At 41.9% G+C, this 23,228-nt stretch overlaps 1 protein-coding gene across 1 annotated transcript; it reads left to right on the top strand.

Moving 5' to 3' along the window:
- The first annotated feature begins 695 nt into the window (after positions 1-695).
- On the top strand, positions 696-22,929 carry GLDN (gliomedin). The gene is made up of 10 exons (XM_055715399.1): positions 696-1,117; positions 5,391-5,442; positions 7,706-7,723; positions 8,902-9,009; positions 11,191-11,337; positions 12,035-12,151; positions 17,253-17,333; positions 17,423-17,548; positions 18,271-18,421; positions 21,727-22,929. The coding sequence occupies exons 1-10, from the start codon at positions 821-823 to the stop codon at positions 22,184-22,186; spliced, it is 1,557 nt and encodes a 518-aa protein (XP_055571374.1). The 5' UTR covers positions 696-820; the 3' UTR covers positions 22,187-22,929.
- Positions 22,930-23,228: the final 299 nt, after the last annotated feature.

The following is a 23,228-nucleotide window of genomic DNA, read 5'->3' as shown; positions in this document are numbered from 1 at the left end:
CCCCCCCCCCCCCCCCCCCCGGCCTACAGCCCCTTTTGGGCGGTTGCAGAGAGCAGCAAGATCTCCCCTCAAGCACTAACAGTGTGAGAAAGCACACTGCCTTGTCTTGGAAATTAATGTCAGCTTTTAACTTTTCTAAAAATATTGCTCCGAGTTTAGTAACTTCCCTATTCTTCATGTTTATTTTAGAAAGTTTAGTAACTTTCATATCTGCTGTTCTGTATGACAGTGAAATTCTGGATGGTTCATTTTCTTATCTTTACTAATTGGGAGCAAAATTCGCTGTATTGAAGATACCCTGCATCACGGGAGGGTTGGCAGGAACAACTTGGGGGAAAAGTCCGTGCTTGAAAATCTAAGACAACAGGTGAAGTGCGATTAGTGAACGACATAGGATGTTCTTAAAAATCGCAAAGTGCTTTCAGGGGCTGCAGCGTGTCGGTGTGTGTACAGAGGGGGGTTACTGAGCAGCATCCTTTACCGCCAGCCCTGCAGCCTTGGGGAGCGCACAGTAACGAGAGCCCCGATGCCTGGGGCAGCCCCGTGCGGGTCGGGCCCTTGAGAAGGTGCCTGGGAGTGCCCGGGCGCAGCCCGCCCGTCCCGCCGGCTGTGCTGGGGGCGGCGTGCCCGGGGTGCCGGCAGCGGGGCGGGGGCGGCCGGGCTGCCCGTGCGGCGCTCCCCCCTCGCCCCCAGCCCCTGCCGCTCTCCCCGGCTCCCGGCGGCGCCGCCACTCCCCCCCGCCCAGCCGGCGGCCCACGGCGCCGGGCGCGGGGCATAAAGCCCTCCCCGGCGGCGGGCCGGGGCGCAGCCGGCCGCAGCGATGGAGGCGGCGGGCGGGCGGGCGCTGCGGGGCGCGCTGGCGGCCGTGGGGCTGCTCTCGGCGCTCAGCGCCGCCGGGACGCTCTTCCTGCTGGCGCAGTGGCGGGAGCTGGGCGCGGCGCTGCGGGAGCTGGAGGCGGCGCGGCCGGCCGCGGGCAACGGCTCCGTGCGGGACCTGCTGGGGGCCGGCCCCGCGCCCCCCCGCAGCAAGCGGAGCCGCCGCGGGGAGCGCGCCCGCGGGCACGTGCGCGCCGAGAACGACGAGATGCTCATGATGATGACCTACTCCATGGTGCCGGTAGGGCGGAGGCGCCCGGCCCGGCGGGGCGGGGAGGGGGGACCGGGGAGGGGGGGGGCGGGCCCAGCCCACGGGGGGCCCAGCAGGGCCGGGGGCCCGGCGCCGAGGACGGCCGTGGCCCCGGGGGCTGGAGCGGGTGCGGGGCGGCGCGCCGAGCCGAGGCCTGGCCCGAGGAGCGCGCTGGGTGCGCACCGTCCCCTCGCCGGGATGTTCCCGCTGCGGCGGCAGCCGCCCGGGGCCCGGGGCCGCTCGGCTCCTGCCGCCCCCCGCGGTGCCGAGGCGCTCACGGCGGGCGGGCCATGCGGCTTAGGGCCACGCTTGCAGCGACGCTCGTACGGAGGGATGGAGCGGAGCCGCTCTTAGTGGCGTGGACTTGAGGAACTTCCCCAAGATGAGTTGCAATAAAAAGCCCGCCTGCCAGCTTCCGAGGGCGTTAAATCTCTGCGCCACCAGCGGCGCCCCACGCGTGTCTCTGGCCGTATCGTGGGGGCCTGGCCGCTCCTGGGGCGCCCGGTCCTGGCGGAGCAGCCGGGCCGGCCGCGGGGAGCCGCCTCCCTGCCGGGACGCCTGAGGGGAGCGGCCGGGGCGCCCGCCCTGCGCTGGCGGGAGCGGCCTTGCTGGCAGCGGCTGGGCCGTGCCCTTGAACTCTGAGACAGGCCATAGAGTTGAAACGTTCTGGTCCCATTGAAAAGCTTTTAAGTTCTGAGTCGGAAGAAATACAAGAAAAATGCTGCTCTTGCGGCCACCTGAGCCGAGGGCCTGTCCCGGGAAGGCCTGAGCCTGCCCAGGGAGCTCGCTCCAGCTCTGCCTGGTGTAACTAGATGTAACCCTCACTAAATAATAAAAAAATACTGACAGAAATTACCTTTTCAGCAATGTTCCGCTGGCAGTTTTGTTAATAAACCCTTGCAATGATGATTTTCCAGCGATAACATCGCCATTAACATATAGAGCTAATGAGGTTGTAGAATGTAGGGGTTTGTAGCCTAGAGTTTTAGTAATGCAGTTGTTTGCGGTTTTAGAATAAATAACAATTTTTACTTATTTGTTTAATCATATTTAGCTAAGGTCATTTAAGTCAGAATGGTCTTAAAAATAACACAAATAATACATATTTCAGCCCTGTGGTAATTCGGGGGGGGGGGGGGGGGAATAAACATTATTTTAGGGCAAAGTGGAATATAAATCGCTATTTTTTGAACCATAATTCTCAAGTTACTGTTTCTGAGCAGGTTTATTTCAAATTAAAAAACTTAAATGGCTTTCTAGAAAGATATGCCATAAAAATTGGAAGAAATACGTTTTCTTTAGATTTTTTTGCATCAGGTAACATTAAAAAAAGATTGCTGCTCCCGCAAAATATTTTTGTGTGCTGTATCTAAGCTTTTCATCAAAACACTCAGTCAAAACTTCTTCCTTTTTCTTTTAAGAAATCATCTTTGTGTTTGGGCTTATTTTGTTCCATCCGATGGGGTTGTTCTTTGAGTCTAAGGGATCCAGAAATAAATTTATGGGAGAAGAGGTTCAGATCCTGGCAGGGATAGTTATGACGCTGTTAGTGCCATTTGCTGTTAGGTGCTCAGCCTTGAACCAGCAGTGGCAGCTGCACTTCCAGATAGTTTTCACAGGGGTAGTTAAATACACCGCTCTGCTGTCATTAGGTAGCACATATGGATTAAATTAATTTTATTGCTCTCTCCAAATATCACCAAGTGTTACGGTGTATACTTCAACGGCATGCAGCAAGGCTATTCTCTTGTGCAGCTCCTCCATGTAAATCACCACTGTGATGCTGCTGTGTGCAGTGTGCTTCATTTAAATGGATGTATCCTTGCAGGAGGTTGCTTGGGGTCTTTTTGTGCCTTTTTTTTCTTACAAAATTTCCATCAAGTATTTTTCATCCTGGTTGCTGCTCAGAAGACTGTGTAACTATGTGCAGACCCACTTGCTCAAGGGGAAAAAAATCCTTAGAAAAATTTTCAAGAACCTCCCCTCCCACTCCTGCATTTTTGTATTGTGGATCTAACTCCCACTAATGTAAAACGAAGACTTGAATACTTTTTGTAGCATGAGACAAAGTTCCTTATAGTTGGTGAGATGTTCTCTGCTACACTGGTGGGCCTTAGAACGATATTCCAGCCTCTGCTGAATGTGGGCCCTGAATGGAGGTTTTGTCTGAGCAGGATCTCTGCTGTGGGGCAGGCACGGATTTCTGCAGGCGTGTGCTGCAGGTATCGGTGTCCTACTGCTCTGCACAACAAGGTCAGGGTAGAGCTCTCGTGGCCACTGTTTAAGAACTTTTGAAATAACTTTAGGCATCAAACCCCGTATTTTAGGTTAAATAAAGTGAGTATATTTTTTGTTTTGGGCCTTTTGTTTATTTATACATATAATAAATTATACCTATTTATTTTGTAAGAGGACAAAAATAGGAAATTGGCAAATGTGATGGTGTAGATAGGCTCATGAGAGGGTAACAGTCCAGTAAGTTTGAAAGTGAGATTTAAGACAGTGCAAGAGGTGGTAGCTTATGGATATCTAATTATCTGAGTAGCTCCTTCGTAGTTTAGGTTGTCTTTTTTTTTTTTTTCCTTCTTTTTTTCACCTTTCCCTCATGAGAAAACTAAGCTTTTAGTATTTATATAATACTTTTCTCTGTAGCTTTTCTTCATGGCAAAGGTGATGCTGGCTGATTGGATGACTGGTGTACTCATCTTTCATAATTAAGCTGGAGGCTCTGTTGTAGGCTACTTGCTATAATGCACTCGCTTCTTGAATGCCATGTTTTTTAATTGTCACCTGAATTGCACTGATTGGTAAAAATAATGCTGCTGAGGTAATTGGAGGGCCCCAAAGCAAGCTGTAATCACTTCAGCAACCTCAACAAAACCATCCAGATTAAAATGCAGTTTGAATTAGAGAACACGTGGAGAATGTGTATTTTTCACAAATCACAGGGTAAAGTCAAGTGTGTTTGAGGGGCATGAGGGGAAAGAGAAAAAGCAAATTCTGATATTTAAAACCAGCTAGCTCTTCTCAGCTAATTGAGTCCAAAACCTCTAACTATAAGAGCTGTTCCAATACAGTCTGGAATCCAGTAAATTCTCCATATGTATCTGATAGAATTAAAATCCAGAGTCAAATATAGTTTGATTTTGCCATCAAAAAATAATACGTGCCATCAAAATAATTGTCCTTTATTTGAGTTAGTTACATTTGTCACTTGAAGCTAATGATGCATTGATTTTAAAAATAAAGATTGACCATGGCAAATAAGCTTGCTACGATTAAACATAAGTCTGCCTTTCGGATTGACTTGAACTTGTTTGTTCTGTCTTGGGACTAGTGCATTGCATTATTTGTAAATAGAGCTATTATACAACGGTGAATAAATGTGCAACTCTGGGTAAATAGTTCTTTAATGATCATGTATTGCACAGCCCTGAAATGATGATCTTTTTCTGACTATAAGCGTTAGACTTTCCCATAAAGGGCTGAGGCACTTCCAATGCTTGTGTTTGTAATATTCTCATTTCTGCTGGATGTTTTGGTGAGTTGCAAAACATTTTTAGAGTGTTGACTCTCAGCATGCGGACATGTAATGTGAATGTTTGCCCAGCCGAACCCCGTGTATTTTGTAAAGCTGACTCTTTAATTGATAAATTGTAGTCTATTCTAGATTAAAAGCATCTGTATGAATGTCTCTTCCATCTTGGTTTTTATAAAGTCTGTCAGTGTTGGGATGAAGTATTTCGAATGGACAAAGGTCCATTCCAAATCCACAGATCTTGCTTATTCCAAGATAAGAAAATGCTTTCTTGGAACAGAGGTCATCTTTCTCACTGGATATGCTATGTTGGAAAAGTATCCATCCTTTGATATGAATATAAAATAAACTTGAACATAATTTTTATTGGATGATGTTGGCTTTTAATACCTTCCACTAACAGAGTCAGTGCATGGACAACCACACATGTTTTACAGTAATGTGTGAACTTTAGTGCCTACTTGGTGTATAGTGTTGTCTGCCCAATATTTTCTTCGTATTTTCAGTAAGGTTTAAAATGAGGCATATTGACCGATTCACATGAGAGAATCGGTGCCTGAAGAGATGGGTGCTGTCACAGTGTTAAGGTAGTTCTAAATGGTTTATTCTTACAAGCACAGAGTGGCTGGTTGCATCTTTGGTTTTGGAATTATTTCTATAGGCAAAGTAAAGTAGATACTTTTGTGGCGTGGATTGTTTTCAACTTTACTCTCTTTGCAATATTAGGTCCGAGTGATGGTGGATTTATGTAACAGCACAAAAGGGATATGCTTAACAGGTATGTTTACTGCCTTAAGCATTACACCTATGTTACCTTCAGGAGCACAGAATTCCAGTGTTTTCAAAGAACTTGAGGTCAATGACTACATCAAAGAACTATACTATTTACTCTATCAGAATTTACATATCAATTGGATTATTTATTTAAAAAAGATAATAGGTGCTACTTAGGGACTTATCTATACCTTTTTAATGGAAATGCTGGAATTTAAGGAGCTCAGTTGATGTTCCTTCGAGCTGTTTCTTTCCCATGTATTTTCAGTAGCAAATCTTAGAGAATTGGATGTTTAAAATGCTAGTTGAGGTTTAGTTTTGGTATTTTTGTGTATGTCCCCACACTTCAAGGCTGTTATGGGATGAATGTATAGGATATAGAAACTTGCTTCCATTGTAACTGCTGTGGAGTAGTGGGACTTAGATGAGCAACGTATTTGTTCCCATCTGCATTGGACCACGGTAGCATGACGTTGGGTTTCACATGCCACCAGTGAGAAGCTGGAACGGCTGATGGCTAGGACAAGAGGAGCTGTGAGAATTTTCTATGTGATTTGGTGAAGAGAATGTTAGGTCGTAGCCAATATAAGGGCTGTGATCCAGCTTTGAAGTCTGTAGTAGAGTCATGTGTTCTTTTTGGAAATGAGAAGATTAGAAATAAGCTGCTTTTTATGAGTTTAAGAAGACGCTTCACTTGCTGTCTGGTTTGTATTTTCACACTGCTAAAAGGTCTGTTTGGCTCAACTGATTTCAACATAAATGAGAATTACCGTAGTATACACAGATGCTAAATACTACTTCTGAAACTGTAGATCAGTTCTGATTTCAACTGAGGCTGAACTACAGATGACTTAGAAGTTTGTTTCTTTGGGCTCCAGAGTTCTGAATTCACACTACTTGGTGCCTCCTGCACCTTTTTACTCTCTTGACACTATTACACTTTGTCTCTGTTAGTGGCTTTCTCTGCTATAGGCCTCTACATTTGCTCCTTTTCAAGCACATTTCTTATTTGTCTTATGCTCATACAAAGGTAATCAAGATCCTCAGTTTTTGAGGTGAGGAAGTAATTGAGCGCACTAATGGGCGTAACATTGTAGCGTGGAAAAGATGGTGGTTTACTGGAAGATTGGCAGAAAGATGTTAACTGATGGTACTGCCTATACTGATGAAAAGGGATAATTGCTGTAATGGTATTATAAAATGGTTTTTGCTTTACTCATAATGCTAATTAATGCTGAAAACTGTCATCTTTAGGGAAATCTGGTAATTACTGTTATTTTCTGTTGTAGAGAGTTTTGTCGAAAGAAGATAGTACTTTGTTGGCTGGATAAAAATGTTCACAGAACTAATTTTGTTCTTTAATTGCAAGGTTTTGTTGGTGTTTTTTTTTTGTGTGTGGTTTTTTTTTTTTAACGTGTATTGGAGTTCACATAAGATAGATCTTGTTACAGAAACATTTTCTGGTTTACTGTTGCTTCATTCTTGCCTGCTATGCTTTCTTCTAGTTAAGGCCCCATACCTGAACTCAGTCAGAGTGAGATAGGTTTTATTGTATTACATATTGCTGAATAACAGGAGCAAGTCTGATTTCTAATACACCAGCCAGGTTCTGTGGGGAGCTTGGTCCAGTCTGGAGAACAATTACATGTGAAAAGCCTGATTGTGATTTAGAGACAGTTAACAGGAGTGATAGAGTTTTGGTGGTTTGTGTTTTTTTTCCTATTTAAATAGTTTGAATCCTGAACTGCTAAGAAATCTCTGTAAAGCAGAGAAGTGTAGCATGTATTTTTAATGTGTCTTTTCAACAGGGTTTTTAATTGTGACATTCACCAGTATTGCAAAGCTATTCTTCTTCTGCTATAATGGGATATGGAGAACACATGTACGGAATTGTACCGAGTGCTAGCTGCCTTGCATCCGTGGCATTGTAAAGGCACCTTAGCCTCTGACAGGGAGATTACATTGTCGAGGTGGTTGTTTGTCAAACCATTATCAGATGAAATTTGCAAAAAGTTATGTTTATATGTAATCACTTTTAAGGACACTCTTCCAGTGAGTCTGACTTTATGCTAATGCTCAAATAGTTATTTATAATACAAAGCAGTTAAATCCATAGGTGTTCATTTTGAAATTTGAGGGGCTTTCCTCCCCATTTACTGTTCTGATCTGATGGTAATCAATTAAATTTGGAATGGCTTTTTGTTTTCTTGCTAGGCTAAACTCACCATTTCTTCTTTCTTGTGTTCTTTTCCTTGTTCTTGTTGTAGGCCCCCCAGGTCCCCCAGGTAAGACAATTGTGGTAACATTTTTGGGTAATTGAAACAGATGCTGGTACAACATGTTGAAATGGAGAAATGTATCTTTAATAGAATACACTTCCATTGCTAATTAGAATGAGGGAGGGTTGAATGCCTGTCTGCCTTTATAATTTTTGTATTTGGGTCAACTCATGCCCCTTCTGAGAAGGGGGAGGTTGTAGACATTATACTTTTCCCGTGGAGGGAATAGAAGAGTTTCACATTTACTGAAACATATTTGATCAAAGCCAGAGGAAATTAGGAGCGTAAGTAGCATTTAGCTGAAAAGATGAGTGTATATACATAAAAAATAAACCCGAGTAAACTGATACTATAATTCAACACTAAAAACACCTCCTTGGAAAATGGTGGTTACTAATTCCATCCTCCCAACTCCCCCATAACTCTTCCTCCTTTCTTACTTAATTGTCTCTTTCTGTTCTCACTCATGTGGTTGCTAGGCTATGTGAACAGTTACTTGCTTGCTTTCTGTGCTTCGTTAGCTGTGGGTCTGCTTAGAATAATTCTCTGTATGAGAAAAGTATCAGGCACGTTTTGTTTGTGGGGGTTCAAATAGTGACGAAGAGGGAGCAGTTGTCTTCTCTATCGACAGATCATGGTTTGGCACTACGGTGTTCTGGACAAGTAGGTAATGCTTTTTTTGTGCTACATGAGTCCTGCCAACATCACAAGCAATATTAAAGCTTATGTGGCTTGTGGAAGATGTTATAGTCACTGCCAAATTCTGAAATAGGATGAGTTCCACTGTGTTTGACCTTGAAGTGGGATCCAAAAGGCTGATCTGTGCTGGCCTTTAGCGCAAAATGTGTGCAGTATTCATTTCGGTCAGTTTTCTTACGCTAAGGCCAGGGCAAACAAGCACCTTACCTTTAAGTTTGATTTATAGTTTGTTTTTTTGTTGTGGCAGGGTGTTTTTAGTTTGGTTTGATGGTGGGTTTTGTTGTTTGGTTTTTTTTTTCCTTGGGTCTTTTTTTTTTTTTTTTTTGTAAGGAGAATTGGCAGGGAGAACATAATGGCCAATTAGAGGATTTTGTATGCCAAAGGAATATATATACACATATAAATATACTATACGTAAGCATAGTAGACTTAGGATAAATTGCATTTAACAGTGAAAATTCAGTTATGCTGTTTGATTTGTTCAGGGCCTCCTGGACTTGATGGACTGCCTGGCCACAATGGATCAGATGGACTCCCAGGTATACCAGGACAAAAGGGAGAACCAGGAATAAATGGAAAAAGAGGAAAAATAGGTATATATTTTTTTTTGGTGATTGTTTAAAAAATAATCCTTTCTTACTATTATATTCAGACTTAGTTGCTTTCAGAGCTTTGTACAGGGGGAAGGGTATCAATGTTTAAAAAGAAGCTGCATGTTGCAAAATTCTGTAGCATTCATTATCTTACACCGAGCTTTGGAAGGTTACTCCAGACTACTTCCACAGTGAGGAAGATGGTATACATAGATCAAAGCTGTGGCGTGCACCCAGTTGAATCTCAGTATTCTGAACTTGCTAGTGAATACTGTTATTGTAGGTATATTTCCATTCCCTCAACCTGCCAACATAATGGCCCTTTGACTTCAGATGTCTTAAAAAAAGAAAGCCAGAGTTTGGGGGTGGGTAGAAGTTGTTATATGTTACCATAGTTTTGGTTCCAGATTCATAATACTATGGCAGAGCAGTATATTTCCATATTTTGCTTCTTTTCTATGTTGTCCATTTAGGCTGGAAACTCTTGGAGCAGCTTTTTTTTTTTTTTAGTCTCCAGTAAACTTGGTAATGCAGTGGGGTCTCTAGGGTACTATATAATGTAGCTGACACACATGGGGCAGTTCTGTGTTTAGCCCCCAAGAAACTATTTGGCCTTACTGCTTTCGCCATGCCACGTTTCTGCTAAGAACAGAGAGAAGCAGAAGCAGAAGTGCCATCGTCTCTTATCTGTCCAGCTCATCAGCAGGCGAGGAATGGGCCAGGGCAAAGGCTGACTGGAGAGCACAGGGGTAGCCCTGGCATGCTAGGTTCGACCGATCAGCGTGCAGTGGCTGAGATAGCAGGTAGGCAGTTACCGCACCCCGAGCCTGCCAACTACTGTGGGGCTGTAAAACAGTAACCAGTTTATCCGCTGAGTTAATGATGCACAATAGCTACGTGCAAGCATGGATGGATAACTGGTGCTTTCAAGGTAGGGTGAAAAAGCAGTGGGCTTGCATGGTAAGAGGGTAAGGAGACAAAAGGGCATCGGAATGGTAGAGCTGAGAGGGTGCAGAGAAGAGGAGGGGTATGTTGATGAGTAGACAGACCGATGTTAGCAGCTTGGTACTTGTAGTGGCCCATCTATTATTCTGGATTTTGCACCTAGCTGTGTGGGCTTGCTGGCAGGTACAAGGGGAACGATTGCGTACTGTGTCTTGAGACACTACATGTTCTGTCGCTTCAGTGTTCTCCACAAATTTTTAAAATTGGAGATGAAAGTAACAACCGGTCTTCAGAAAGTCAGGTGGCAGTTGTGCTCAAGACATGTTGCAGGTTTCACCCCAAAACTGTAATTCTGTTTCTGATTTCACTAAATCAATTTGAATATTAAAACCATATATAGGAAACCAAGCATTGTCTTCTCAAGTATTAACAAATGTAATTTATTTGAAAACCTACACCTGCAAGAACATTGACATTTCTGTTTGTACAACTGTTATGTTTCTCTCTCCTAAAGCAAGAAAATACTAACTGCCACAAAAGTAGAGGGTGCAAGGTTTTGATGTGTCAGTTGTACAAACACACTGTTGTTTCCTTTATTGCAAAACTAAATCATTGTTTTCTTTATTGCAAAATTGAATCACACAGGACAAAGGACTACCTTGTCAAATATGTTACTTTACTAAGTGATCAAGTGCAAAATGTGGACTGATCGTGCTTCTAACAAGTGTAGAGGGAGTGTTACAGCAGTCATGGGAGAATGTTACTAGGTAGCTGTGTCTATGATCTGTTGAGACAGTGGAAAATGTTAAAAGTGCAATGTCTGCTGTAATGTTAGTGTGTAATTGCTTTAAGAAAAAGTCTGGAGGGACCATAAAAGTGCCCTTTAATATCTTACAAATGTGAAATAAATATAGTACTTCACATCTTCCCTTAGTATTCCTACTTACCCAGAAATTCTCCAGCCGTTGTTAATGAGGCCCAGTGTATTTCATGATCAAAACTCAGAGATCACTAAGTAAAGAACGTATTATTTGCACCAGACGGATTGTACACAGTTTCCCTTCATATTAGGTTACAATGTTGTTTTGAAATCAGACCAAATTACAGCTACCCAGTTAAATACAGGTGAAAAAAAGAACCAACTAGAGTAAATAAGTTTTGCATTAAAAAAATACATTGATTAATGTTTAATATTGAGACAAGCGTTCTTGGTACTGACATGCTTTTTATTTCTAGGTGTACCAGGACCAAAAGGTGATCAAGGACAGAAAGGAGAACCTGGAGAAATGGGTTTACCTGGCAAGGATGGTATGCCAGGAGGAAAAGGTGCAAGAGGAGCAAAGGGTGAAAAAGGGGATGCAAACAATGATGTAATATTAGAAGGTAGGAGGAAGTGCTCTTAGGAGTTCTCTTGCAACAGTGTGCTTGACAGAAAAAGATAAACTCTGCTTCTGAAGCATGAATGTAATCTGCAGGGGCAGGACTAACCAGCATAAACATGTTACCCACAGTGAAGTTTGAGTATTGCGCTGCCCTAGGATATTATGCTCGCTTTTTAATGTAAGTCTTGACAAAGACTTTTCTGCTTGGGCTTTGTGTTGAAGTGTACATAAATTCCACCCTTTCCAGTACACTTCCAGACAGTTGACCTCCCCCTGCTCTTTCTTGCAGTGAAACTTTGTTTTTCTATTAGAAAATGAGGGGCAGATTTCCACTGAGGAATACATGAAATGGCCACAAATACAAGCTGTATAAAGGTATAGCACTGTAGCGCTTGAAGTTGAGGTCTTAGAATACAGTAAGTAAAAGGCAATGGTGCTTTGTAATGCTCCAGTATGCCTGTAATCCAGACAGATAAATTGCATTTGTCTTACAACTTGTGAAGTTCTGTGTGGTTCACCTTCTAACAGGCAGCATCCCAGTTTGTTTATTGCACCGTATTTCTGTACGCAGAAACTTCTTGAGAAGAGAGAGGTTGTTTTGGAGATCTCTCAAAGTCCATCGTGTGGACACATAGAGTTATCTGCAGGTTGCCTGTTGCCTGCAGGGCCTGTGACGTTATACTCTGTTTTGTACATAGGTGCAAAAGGTGAACCTGGACCCCCAGGCCCCCCTGGACCCCCAGGTCCTCCAGGAAAACGTAAAGGTAAATGTAAAGCACAGCTGCAGGACAACATCTACAGCAGCAAATGCACAGGTCAGTTCTTTCCAGTGTTCTTCTTAGTATTACAAACTGATTGAAGATTAAAGTCATTGCTCCAAGTCTTACCAAACAGTAAGCATGTGTTTAATTTTGCTGCTGTCAGTAAAACTGCACAAACTTACAGCTGAGCGTGTGCTTAGGTGTTTTGCTGAACTGTAATTTGGATAAGGCAGTAAGCTATCTCCAGTATAATGTTAGTCTTTTAATTGTGCTTTGCTAATGCTTGAGCAAAGTATTACACATGGCGTTTTCTGTTAGATGAGGTATATTTGGAAAGTAAGAGAAAAGCAGTTGAAACGTTTAGGTTTTAAATGCTAAATTTTGATTTTAAGTGTAGATGTAACACTTGTTAACCAGGCTCCATCTGACTATTCTACAAAATGAAACGCCTGGTCATTGGCAGAATTGAAGCCCCTTGAACTAGCTAAGACTTCTAAAAGCTGGAGGAATACAAAAGAGTTCTCTGAGACTTTGCATCCATTTGAAAATGTAAGTTTTGGAGCAGGATGAGCTTGAGTTCTTTTCTGTTGTTGCTGTTTATCATGACTGTATCCCAAATGACGAGTGGATCATGAGCCACCTTTTTTTCCTTCACTGTAGCTGTGTTGGTGAGATATATATGACTAATTGTAATATTTAGAAAAGAAAAATTAAAGACAGACTAGACTCCCTTCAGACTGTGGCTGCAAATTGCATGACAGAACCTGTTAGAACCAAAATATGAGTATCCAGACTGCCATGCCATAGACCATATGCTGAAGTGTAGCACCTGTCACACTTTTTTTTATTAAAGTCACTGATTATTAGAGTGCTGACGTAATTAAGAATTTGCCATGAGAGATCTCTGGCATGATTTTCTGTTGTGCTGGATACTAGTAAATCCTCATAGATTTAACTTGGTATTGTGGATTGTTGAAAAAAAACACATCAGTGTTCACGTCACAATTCTGTCCATGTTTTAGAACATCTTTTTCTGAAATAGATTAAAATTGTGCCTCGGATAGAATCCGTGTGTGTGTATGCATGTGCCCGTGTGTATTTTCTCATGAGTGCTGCCTCTGCTGTGTGGAGCATGTATAAAGTTAGTTGGCATTTATCCCCTCCTCTACCAGGTGACTGGCTGGATGTACTCTGCTATCCTGAACAGTGTATTTTGTAAATACATTGACAGATATAGCCTATCGAGCGTGTTTTTCCATGCCTGAAGTTTATATGGATTTAAATATATCAATAATAGCTAAATACTTTGTGGAAGAAAGTGCTGGTGTCAATGAGATACCAGAGACTAAATTAATATTCTATATTCTATAGTAAACGCATTTATTACTATATTTTTATAGGCATTTATATTTATCATAGAAAAAATTAATTTAAAATGGGATTATTTCAGATAGGCTTGAATTTCTTTTTGCCTGTTTGAGCGGGAGTAACTTCTAAGAGGTTAACAGGAACATTGAGACTATGTGAAAAAAGTATTTGCAACTTTTGTAATCAACATCATTTTCAGCAACATTGAAAAGAAAAAGTAATCTCTGTGATCCTCGATCTCTCTAATGCTCTAAACAATTCTGTTCTGAATTAGAAGTGTTAAATGACGGTGTGATTTTTCTAAAGGCTTTTCGGTGCCAGTTCAGGCACGTGGGGGCAGGGGGAATGGGTGCAGCTGGGAAAGCTGGTGCTTGGAAATGAAGGATGTTCTTACTCATTTTGTTGTGAAGATCAGCAGCCTTGTTTTAAAATTATTTCAAGATGTGTGTCTGAAGTTGCTGGACTTCTGAATATTTTGGCCAAAAATGTTATCATACGTCCCTGAAAACTGTCTCTCTAAAAAAAATACCTGGTTTTGAGACTTGCATTTCAAAGCACTTACTACATACTGGCAGAGGAGAGCCTTCATTTTGGCCAATGCAGAATTAGCAGTGGAAGGGGAGGGGAGCTGGTGATCTGGATGCTGAGGAACGTGGGTTCTACAAACACTGTGATGTTGTGATAACTGGGAAGTTTTGGTCCAAGGTATTAGTTGATTATGGAAAGAAAGCAAAGAGAAGCTGGTGCAAGAACAGCGGTGTACTTCTTGATTACTCCAGCCTGAGAAAGGAAGGAAACTTGTGGGTTTGGATCTACATAGCAGGTCTGGCTGTCCTTGTCCTGTACCCCTGAGTGGCATGGCATTGGAGATGGTGTGCTCCTTACGGTCGTGGCTCTCAGTTACCGTTGCTACCCTTACAGTTCTGGCACGAATTTTCCTCCCAGCTGAGACGCCTGTCTTCAGAGAGGTCAGAGTGATCCTATGAAAGAACAGCAAAGGATATCTCAGTTACTAATCTTTCACATTTCTGGAAAAGAAGGAAGTTATCTGCGAGAGTGTTTGCTAAAGTGGGGTTTCTTCTGTAATTGGGACTGTAGTTTCTTGATAGGCACGCTGAAAGGAAGGAGCACAAGAACTTTGTGTGGTTATTAAGTGTGAAACTAGCAGAGCAATTTGTATGTCTCACCCTTATCAGGGTGATACGTTTTTATGTCACCATCATTCTGCACAGTTTGCTGAGATGAAAAATCTTTTTTTGGTAATAATTATTATAAATGCTCTTAACCAGCGAATATTTCATAGTGGGTAGAACATATATCAATTATTTCCGCTCCTTATTTTTAATATAGCATGTAATTGTAGTAGCATTTAAGAACCTCAATCAAGAGATTCTGGGTATTGAAGTGTCAGAACAGAGCCCAAAGAGCCTCCTGACAATGGGAAGTACATAGCTGGAGTAGAAATCTCATTCCATTTAAAATTCAGAAATGCATGAACTGTTGTACAAGACATAATTGGACCATTTACTCAGGTAGCCTCTTTTCAAGTGTTGGAACAGAGTGAAGTGCTGTGGAGGATAAGCTATCTGATGGATTTCTGATGGATTATAAGTCCCAGTGAGCAAATGAGAGTTATGCTCAAATAACTCTGTGAAGATGAGATCTTCCTCAATGAGCACTTACATTTTATGAGTCAGTAGGCTGTGAGACCTTATTACCAAAATTCAAAGAATGAAATAGCTTTTGTTATAAAATACGTATATCCCTTTGAAAAAGAGAATACACATGCTGATTTACAACTGTAATTAACTTATTAAACAAGAATACAAGAATGATTTCTTTAAATTGAATTTTGAATCAGGTAAAACTATTTCTTTAAGAGAAGAGAATAATTAGTTGGAAGCTGAGGTAGGTTTGTTCTCAATGGTACGATTAGCTAATTATAAAAGAAACAACACATCCCTGCTCCACATCACCTCGCTCCATCCTTCCCACCCTCCCCAGACAGACCAAATCAATAGTTTTAATGTCTTGTAAACTCCATTAGCTCTCAGCTGGAATATTTTATTGTAGGAATCAGTAGGATATTTATCTTTTTTTTTTTGATGGAAAGAAAGCAGTGAAAGTTTCACTAGGAGTCTGTGATTGAAAACTCTCTTTTTAATCTTAGGAACTTTCTGTTTCATGCAGCTGAACGTCCTCAGAGGGTACTGCAGATATTCTCAAATGCAAATAGTGCACTCAGCTTCGCTGCAAACACTGACCTGGGCCTTGACTGTTCTATGGTCTTAGATAAACTACTGTATAGGGAACTGTTCATTCAGTAAACTATCTATTAGACTCGGCCCAAGAAAATTAAATTGTGCATTGCAACTTATAACTTGCTCTGAGGGTATTCCTTTTGTGAGATATTTTGACAGTATTTTGAGGTCAGAAGCTGCAAAAGGATCTAGAAGTATTGCTAGATTCTAGCTATAGGCATTTATCTTCCCGTGGTTGGATTGACTCAGCCTTATTTTGGAGATACGCTGCGATCACTTACAAGCTTTCAATGTCGTATCACCAAATGTCCTAGATAAATGGGTAGGAGAAATATGTGGTGTTCTTGCTGTGTCTTGTAGTAGTTTCCTTCTGCGTTAATGAGATGATACAATCTAAAGGAGAAAACAGCAATGCAGTGTAATTTTTCCTTTCTTTCCTGAATGTCACAGTACCCTTTCAGCATTACTTGATAGTTATTTCATATCTCATTTAAACTTCATCATAGCCCTGTAAGTCCCAGAAGAGGTTGGAAGGAAGCCATGAAAATGCATGTCCAAAAGAATTTGCAGCCTGCATGTCGAGCAGTGTGAAATGCGTAAGGAGATGAAAGTTAAGAATGGAATTGGGAAACAAGGCTGCAATGAAGTCAGGATATCTTCAGCAAAGAGCTGAGAACCGTTCTCTCTGGTTACTCATTCTAAGCAAACTGAAACGTGTCACATTGTTTTAGAGGCAGAAGAGGTATCCAGGTTTAGAGGAAAAGGTCCATAAATAATTTCATTCAGGCATTGTTTCAACAGTAAAAGCTAAGAGGAAATCCAACTAGTTACTCTTTAAATTGTTGAGTGACAGGGAAAAATGTTTCCAGGTGTTTGTTTCTAAACGTGAACCATTGCTCGGTGTGTAAACAATACAGTGCATTATTTCCCTCAAGTCTTTCATATTGCTTCTTTAATGGCATGGATGACTGGCCTGCATTCCTAAGCATTACGTACACAGTGTCTGCGTTCGTACTTTATTGCTGTCTGGGGCATTAACAGCACAAACAAAAGTTCCAGTGTCGCCTGCAGAATACACCCTCTCTGCTGGTGGATGTCGATTTGGGCATGGAGCTTCTGAGATCAGTCACTGCTCCTTCCCAGGAAAGAATTTTTGGTATTACTGCTGGATCAGGCAGCTGCCAGCTGTCTCAGTTATCTAAGGAAAGGGACAACTCTGCCTAAGCAGCTACTCAGAAATTCACAGCTAAGGAATTAAATCTGTTGAGCAAAATTATTTACTTGGTTGACTGTCAGCCTGACAACTTTAAGGAAACAAACCAGCCTGGATACTTCATTTCCTTAGCAGAAGTGAGAGCAAGTCTTTTTTTATCTCGTTTTTTGACCAGACCAACCTAAGCCTTTTTTCCCAGATGAAACGGAATCCCAGTTGTTAATCCTTCATTTTACTAGAGTCATTGATGGGCACTTCTGTCACGTCAAATAAAGAAAAACGATGTGTTTTATCCTTTCCCTCTCAACTTTAGGGGAGACAGGTGCTGTACCGAATGATGATACCCTGGCTGGAAAAACTGAAGACAGAACCCCTGGTCCTTCAAAAAAAGCTGGTAACCTGCTACAGAGCACAACTAACTGTTACTTGACTGGTTTAATGTCACAGATAATGGACATGTGTGGTTTTTTTTTTTTCTACTAGAATGTGTTATAACATCTGTAGGAAGTCCTGTTCACTTTGTCAGTGTACAGCAAACGTTTGGAACGTGGATGCGGGAACCCGCAAACGTAAGCGATGAAAGGATTTGGCTTACCATGCATTTTTCAGGTACGCTAGTAGTGCTCACTGATCAAAAAATCAGTTGTTACACTAACTTTGCTTTCTGAATTGCTTCAACCTAGACTAATACTTCTAATCAAGTACGATAGGGTTTTTTACCCACATCTTTTTGTCAGCGTGTTTTCCTATTACCTGTATAATACTTGACGATACATGTGCTTATAGACATTTGCAGTATATTTAGGTATTCTCAGAGTCAACATCAGATTTTGAAAATTTTAGGGTTTTTTTAACCAATGCAAGTTTAAGTGCCTGTTGTTCATGCCTTTTTACTCTTTTATTTCAACAGTTTCCTATGACTTTACTTCCCTAAATTGTAGCTAGGAGTTTTTTGCCTTTTCCTTTAGCTAGCCGTGAAAATGAATCGGATGCTGCATAAGCTACATTTTGTGCAGGAAAATTTCCAGGACCTAAGTGGAAAAAGGGAATATTTCTGTCTATTTACCAACTGTGTTCAGGATTAGGGCCCATCAGGTCTGTTGGAAGCAGGATCTTGGACACTAACTCTATAGGTATATTTTTTGTGCGTGTCTCTGACTGCTTTATCAGGTACTAGCAAGTTGAATCAGTGAAAACACAAATACAATCGTTGTCTGTCAGATATTTGATTGAGATTGATCTTCAGTGGAGACTGAATTTTAGGGTAAAAAAGTTCAAAATTAGACGAACTAAATAATAGCCCTTTTTTTCATGTTTTCCCCTTCGTTTAGGAAACTCTATAAAGGAATATGAGAATTCCAACGCCTTGCTGAATGACAGCTACAGGACCATTAACATCACAGGATTCTTTCATGGATGTGGTCATGCAGTACAAAACAATCATCTGTACTATCAAAAGGGAGGAACCAATGTCATTTTGAAGTAAGTCAAACAGCTGGCTTAAGGCAAGGGATGCTGTGGAAGGAGGGGAGACGGGTTAGAGTGACAGAGGTGAAGCAGACCACTTTCCTTGTACCATTTTAAGTTTCTTTTTGGTCCTGTCTGGAGCAGGAAGAACGGGGGAATGGTTCAGAACTCTTTCCAGAACAAACAACTAATTCTTTCCAATCTGTAACTAAAACGTGGGCCACTGGCCTTCCATCTGTTGTGCAGGTGCTGTGGAAGGAGGGGAACGGGGAGGGTAGTCCAGGTCCATTACTCTGCTGTGTCAGTCAGTTCTTTAAGCATTGTTCAGCTCTGTCTTAAGTGAGTAGTTACTACGTGGTAGGAGAACTGGGCCCCCAGATTAACGGGTTTTTCTTTTGGCTACCTTGGGGTCCAGTGGGTTTCTATTATACGCTACATTGCTGTGGGTCTTCTTGCACTTGGATTCTTTGCTGCGTTTGTAACTGCGAGAAACGAATGGGAACTGGCTAAGGTTCTGGGGGTCAGCACAAAGTATTTGATTTAAAAAAAATAAGCTGTGCATCTACCTGCGTCAGAGTAAGAATTGGTTCAGCTGCAGTCTGGGGGACGTGGATGAGTGGTTATGTGACTGCAGCCCACTTGTGGAACTTGACTTTGCCGAGCTCCTTGCTGGATTGGTGCACAGGCTTTGCCCTTGGCTAGCGCTGTTCGGAGCTGGGAGGGGGTGAGCTGGGGCTGCTCGTGCAGAGGAATGCGCGAAGGCACCAGCTGAGAACATGGCGACCTGGTGAATTGCACATTCCCAGACGGAGGAGTGATCCCACTGTTTGATTCCCTTGCGATAAGAAGTCCCTACGGCTCTCCCAGTGTATCTCCCTGCGTCGGAACTGGGAATTATGTCTCTATTTCTTCAGTTTCTACTGAGGACAGAGACAATACAAATCAAACTCAAAATCTCATCTTGTGGGAAGGGCCGAAGACAGACAGTCCAAGGGCAAGTCAAAGATTGCATCTGCTTTCAAGTTCTCTTACACGGCTCTGATGTCTGAGCCAAGAACATCACTGTGCTTTGATGTCTGTTCACCAGCAGGTGTGAGTGCTGCCTTCCTATATTCTTTTGGATGCCAAGGAATGTGAGCAAGCTGCTTGGGTTCTACAGTATTTGTTCTGCCAAAGACAAGCTCACTTTTTGGCAACCTCCTTTAAATACCTTTAGGGCTTTTCGTTTACACATCGGTAAAAGACCATTTCTGTGATCACACACAGTGGTAGGACAGAGGTTCCTCACCTTTGCTTGGGTACTGTTAATTGGGAAATGCCTTCGTGTACAGATGAACACAAGTGGAATTTTCAAAACCTACGAAGTTGCTGAGACATGGCCGTTCTTTTCAGTGATTCCCTCAAAGATTCCTTCAGCACAGGTGGAACGAGACACTGTGAATTCTGTGATAGTGAAGTCCTTACTTTTGGACCAGAGAAAAGTTTCTGGGAGTCTTTGTATTGATGTAATGGGAAAAACAGGTGAGGACCTGGCTGGTTCATTTTGCAAATGTTGAAAAAATATTGAAAAGGAGTTTCCTCTCATACTTAAAAGCTGGTAAAACTAGGTTTGTCTGACCTTTGGCAGGTTTTCTCGTGATGGTCAGATCCCTGTTATTATGACTGCTTCCTGCATTCTTCCCTTGTTTCATAACATGCTTTCCCACCTCTGATACTTACGGTTGACTGCACTAACCTTAGTGATCAGAAAAGTGTTTGTAGTTTGAGTTCCCTGTAGCTGATGAAAATATTACACTATATTGTGTCATTTACCCCAAGGAGCCAGAGGATTAAGGAATTCCTGAACAATTTGGAGTTCCAGGCCAGACTGTCCTTGAGTGGGGGACTGGACAGAACCTCAGGAATGAGACCACACTTTTCTGCTCCTTTCAGGGTTTCCACACAAAAGAGGAAGACAGGGTGTTCTGTCTTGTAGATCTTGCACGTTTCTAATGAATCTTGAGATGCTTTTTATCTTGGCTTTTTTTAATAGAAAAAACCCTGAAAATCTGCACTTCGATGTGACTACTCCTGCTAAGGGCTGTCCTTCTAGCCCTTGCCCTTGCGCAAGGTTATTTACAGATGTGAATCGACTATCAGATGAACTGGGTTGGCACATGTTTCTCGGAGATCTCCAGCTTTGAAGCCTTTTTTTTCTTTTATTACACACATGCTGCTGGAATGTGGAGTTGCTGCAGACATGAATTTTACAAAAGCTGGGGGGGGAATCATCTAGTTACAGTTACTCTTGACTTTTCTTATGGTGATTTTTCCAGTATATGCTATCAGCGCCTCTCCCACAGAAAAATTATTCCTCCATTATCTTCCTTCTATTGTAAATTCCTAGATCTGAAATGTGCCTGTCATTAAACTGGGCATTTCAGAGCACTCTTGTAACTGCAGCAGATTCCTGTATTGAGTAACGTTTTTCCTCTATTCGAGGAACAGAGCTATGCGGCTGGATGGAAGTCAGAGGATGAGATGTGCTTCGTTACAGAAGGCATTACTTAGGATAAAGCATCCTCCTGCTAAAGCGCTGCGTTACTCAGTGATTAAATGCCAAGCGAAAATGTGTCTTGATAGTAGCTGATGACCCTCTCAAACTAGTAGAGGAACTCAGTCTGGCTGCTCAATGCTGCTGTCCTCAGACTATCATGCCATTAAGGAATTTCAGGGAATAAAAACAATTTTATACATAAGAGATGAGACATTCAGAGGCCAGCATGAGGTCAGAATTTTGGCTCTGCAGACGTGGAATTTTTATTCCTTTGATGTTTACTTGAGCAAATCACTGCATTATCTGAACTGTTTTAAAAAGAGGAACTGTAAGTTTAGGTGAACCTGCCCAGAATTCATGCCGGTTTGGTCAATCCCATTTTCTCCCTTTAGTTCCCACCTAGTAGAAAGCAAACTTCTGCACAGCTCTCATTTCACAAGTTGGGCCTTCACCTGGCATCTGATTCTTTTTCATACCCGTTCCCTTCAGTTGCTTCTTTCATCCCAGTGATAATAAAGCTCGTAGACTAAATAAAGTGAAACCTACTGAAGGGAGTTCAGGTTCTCGTGCACCTTTCAGGTCGGTTATTAATTTGGAATTATCTCCCAGCGTTTTGGAAGGTGCGTTGAGTGGAATACTTAAAAGACATCAGAATGGTCCTTGAACCCAAGTATTTTCAACAATGCTTCTATCTGTAATAATGCACTCTGAATTGCTTCAACCACCCAGCGCATGTAAACACGACGTTTTAATACAACATACCGAATACTTTATCTCATTTCAGACTTGGGCTTGACAAAGCGTCGCTGGGCGCACTGCTAATTGAAAATGCCTTATACCATGGTCGTAACTACCTCTTTTCTAACTCGAAGACGTATTTCAACGTAGCAGTGGATGAGAAGGGGCTTTGGATTATATATGCCTCAAGCACTGATGAAAATATTATAGTAGCACATGTTGATGAAGAAACGTTTTCAGTCATTCGGCATATCAATACCACATACCCGAAGTCCAAGGCTGGGAACGCATTCATAGCGTGCGGCGTTCTGTACGTCACCGACACCAAGGACACGACGGTCAGCTTTGCTTTTGATTTACTGAAGGAGCAGCCGATTGATGCGAGGTTTGAGTTACGGTCTTCGCAGTCTGTTCTTGCTATGCTTTCCTACAGTCTAAGAGATAAGAATTTGTACACGTGGGAGAACGGGAGCTTAATGATATACCCTGTACATTTTGGCAGATGAATATATTTTAAAACGTCAGGTATGGGAGCCGTGTTTGACTAAATAGATTATTTAAAGCGATATGATAAACGCATGGGGGTCTCTCGTTATATTTCTGTTCACTGATGGTGGTTTGGAGTGTGCCTAAAAGGGAGATCAGGTGCCTTTGTATAAACACACTTCAATTATACAGGCCGTTCTCATCTTCTTAAAAGAATAGCTGTTCAGGATTGCAGCTGGCACGTGGTTAGCGCAGACTTGGCTTTTGTTTTCCCCCTGTTGTTCAGCCGATAATTATATCTAATGTACATTGATTATTCCGTGGTCATGTGCTCAGCAAGGACTATTTATAACTTCCAGTTGCAATCATCTTATCTGCAGTCATTTTCTACTCGGTGATTATGATCTAGGATAAACGCCTAAATAACGAAATTTTGTGTACATATACTTTTGTCACTTAATACTTTTCCACTGATGAACATTTCTTTTTGGACAAAAATAGACAGCTGTTAAAAATCATGGGGATGGAAATAGTTGTTTAAATAGAAGAAAAGCAGAAAGCTTCAAAATTTGGCAAGTCCAGTGAACTGTTTCAAAATGAAAAGCAAAATCCAGCCCGAGTACAAGGAAAACGGGAATAATGGCGTTACTAAATATTGAATATACATGAAGTTGTGTTTAGTAAATGGATTGTGGGAAGAAAAGTAACAAGGTATAGAATTGAAGATGTAAAATTTATGATTAAAATTCCCTTTTTAACAGTGCTTGCGTTGCTGCACTCTTCCTTGCCCGCTATGTAAGCTATACCACTATAACTTGTTTATGACTACGCTTAATTATATTAAGTTCTGTTTCTAAAAAAAAAGCTCCCCATGTTCCTCCATCCAAGTGAAACCATGAAATGAAGGGTTTACTTTTTTTGCTGTTATTCTTAGAATTACAAAATATCTTGAGCAGGAATGCATGCACTCATCGGGGTGCTTAGTGACAATTTGTTGTTACTGTTAATTCAGAGATTGCACATTCACATCCAAATTTTTGAGAGCCAGAGGTGAGAAATAAT

The sequence above is a fragment of the Falco cherrug genome, chromosome 7 (assembly GCF_023634085.1).
Source record: "Falco cherrug isolate bFalChe1 chromosome 7, bFalChe1.pri, whole genome shotgun sequence".
Taxonomy (NCBI): Eukaryota; Metazoa; Chordata; class Aves; order Falconiformes; family Falconidae; genus Falco; species Falco cherrug.
This window is presented reverse-complemented; position numbering and strand designations above follow the sequence as displayed.

Excerpts from the sequence above, each read along its gene's own strand:
- GLDN (XM_055715399.1), top strand. The coding sequence starts at position 821 with ATGGAGGCGGCGGGCGGGCGGGCGCTGCGGGGCGCGCTGGCGGCCGTG. Across the intron at positions 11,338-12,034 it reads CAATGATGTAATATTAGAAG|GTGCAAAAGGTGAACCTGGA; the intron begins GTAGGAGGAAGT and ends TTTTGTACATAG. Across the intron at positions 17,334-17,422 it reads TGGTCCTTCAAAAAAAGCTG|AATGTGTTATAACATCTGTA; the intron begins GTAACCTGCTAC and ends TTTTTCTACTAG.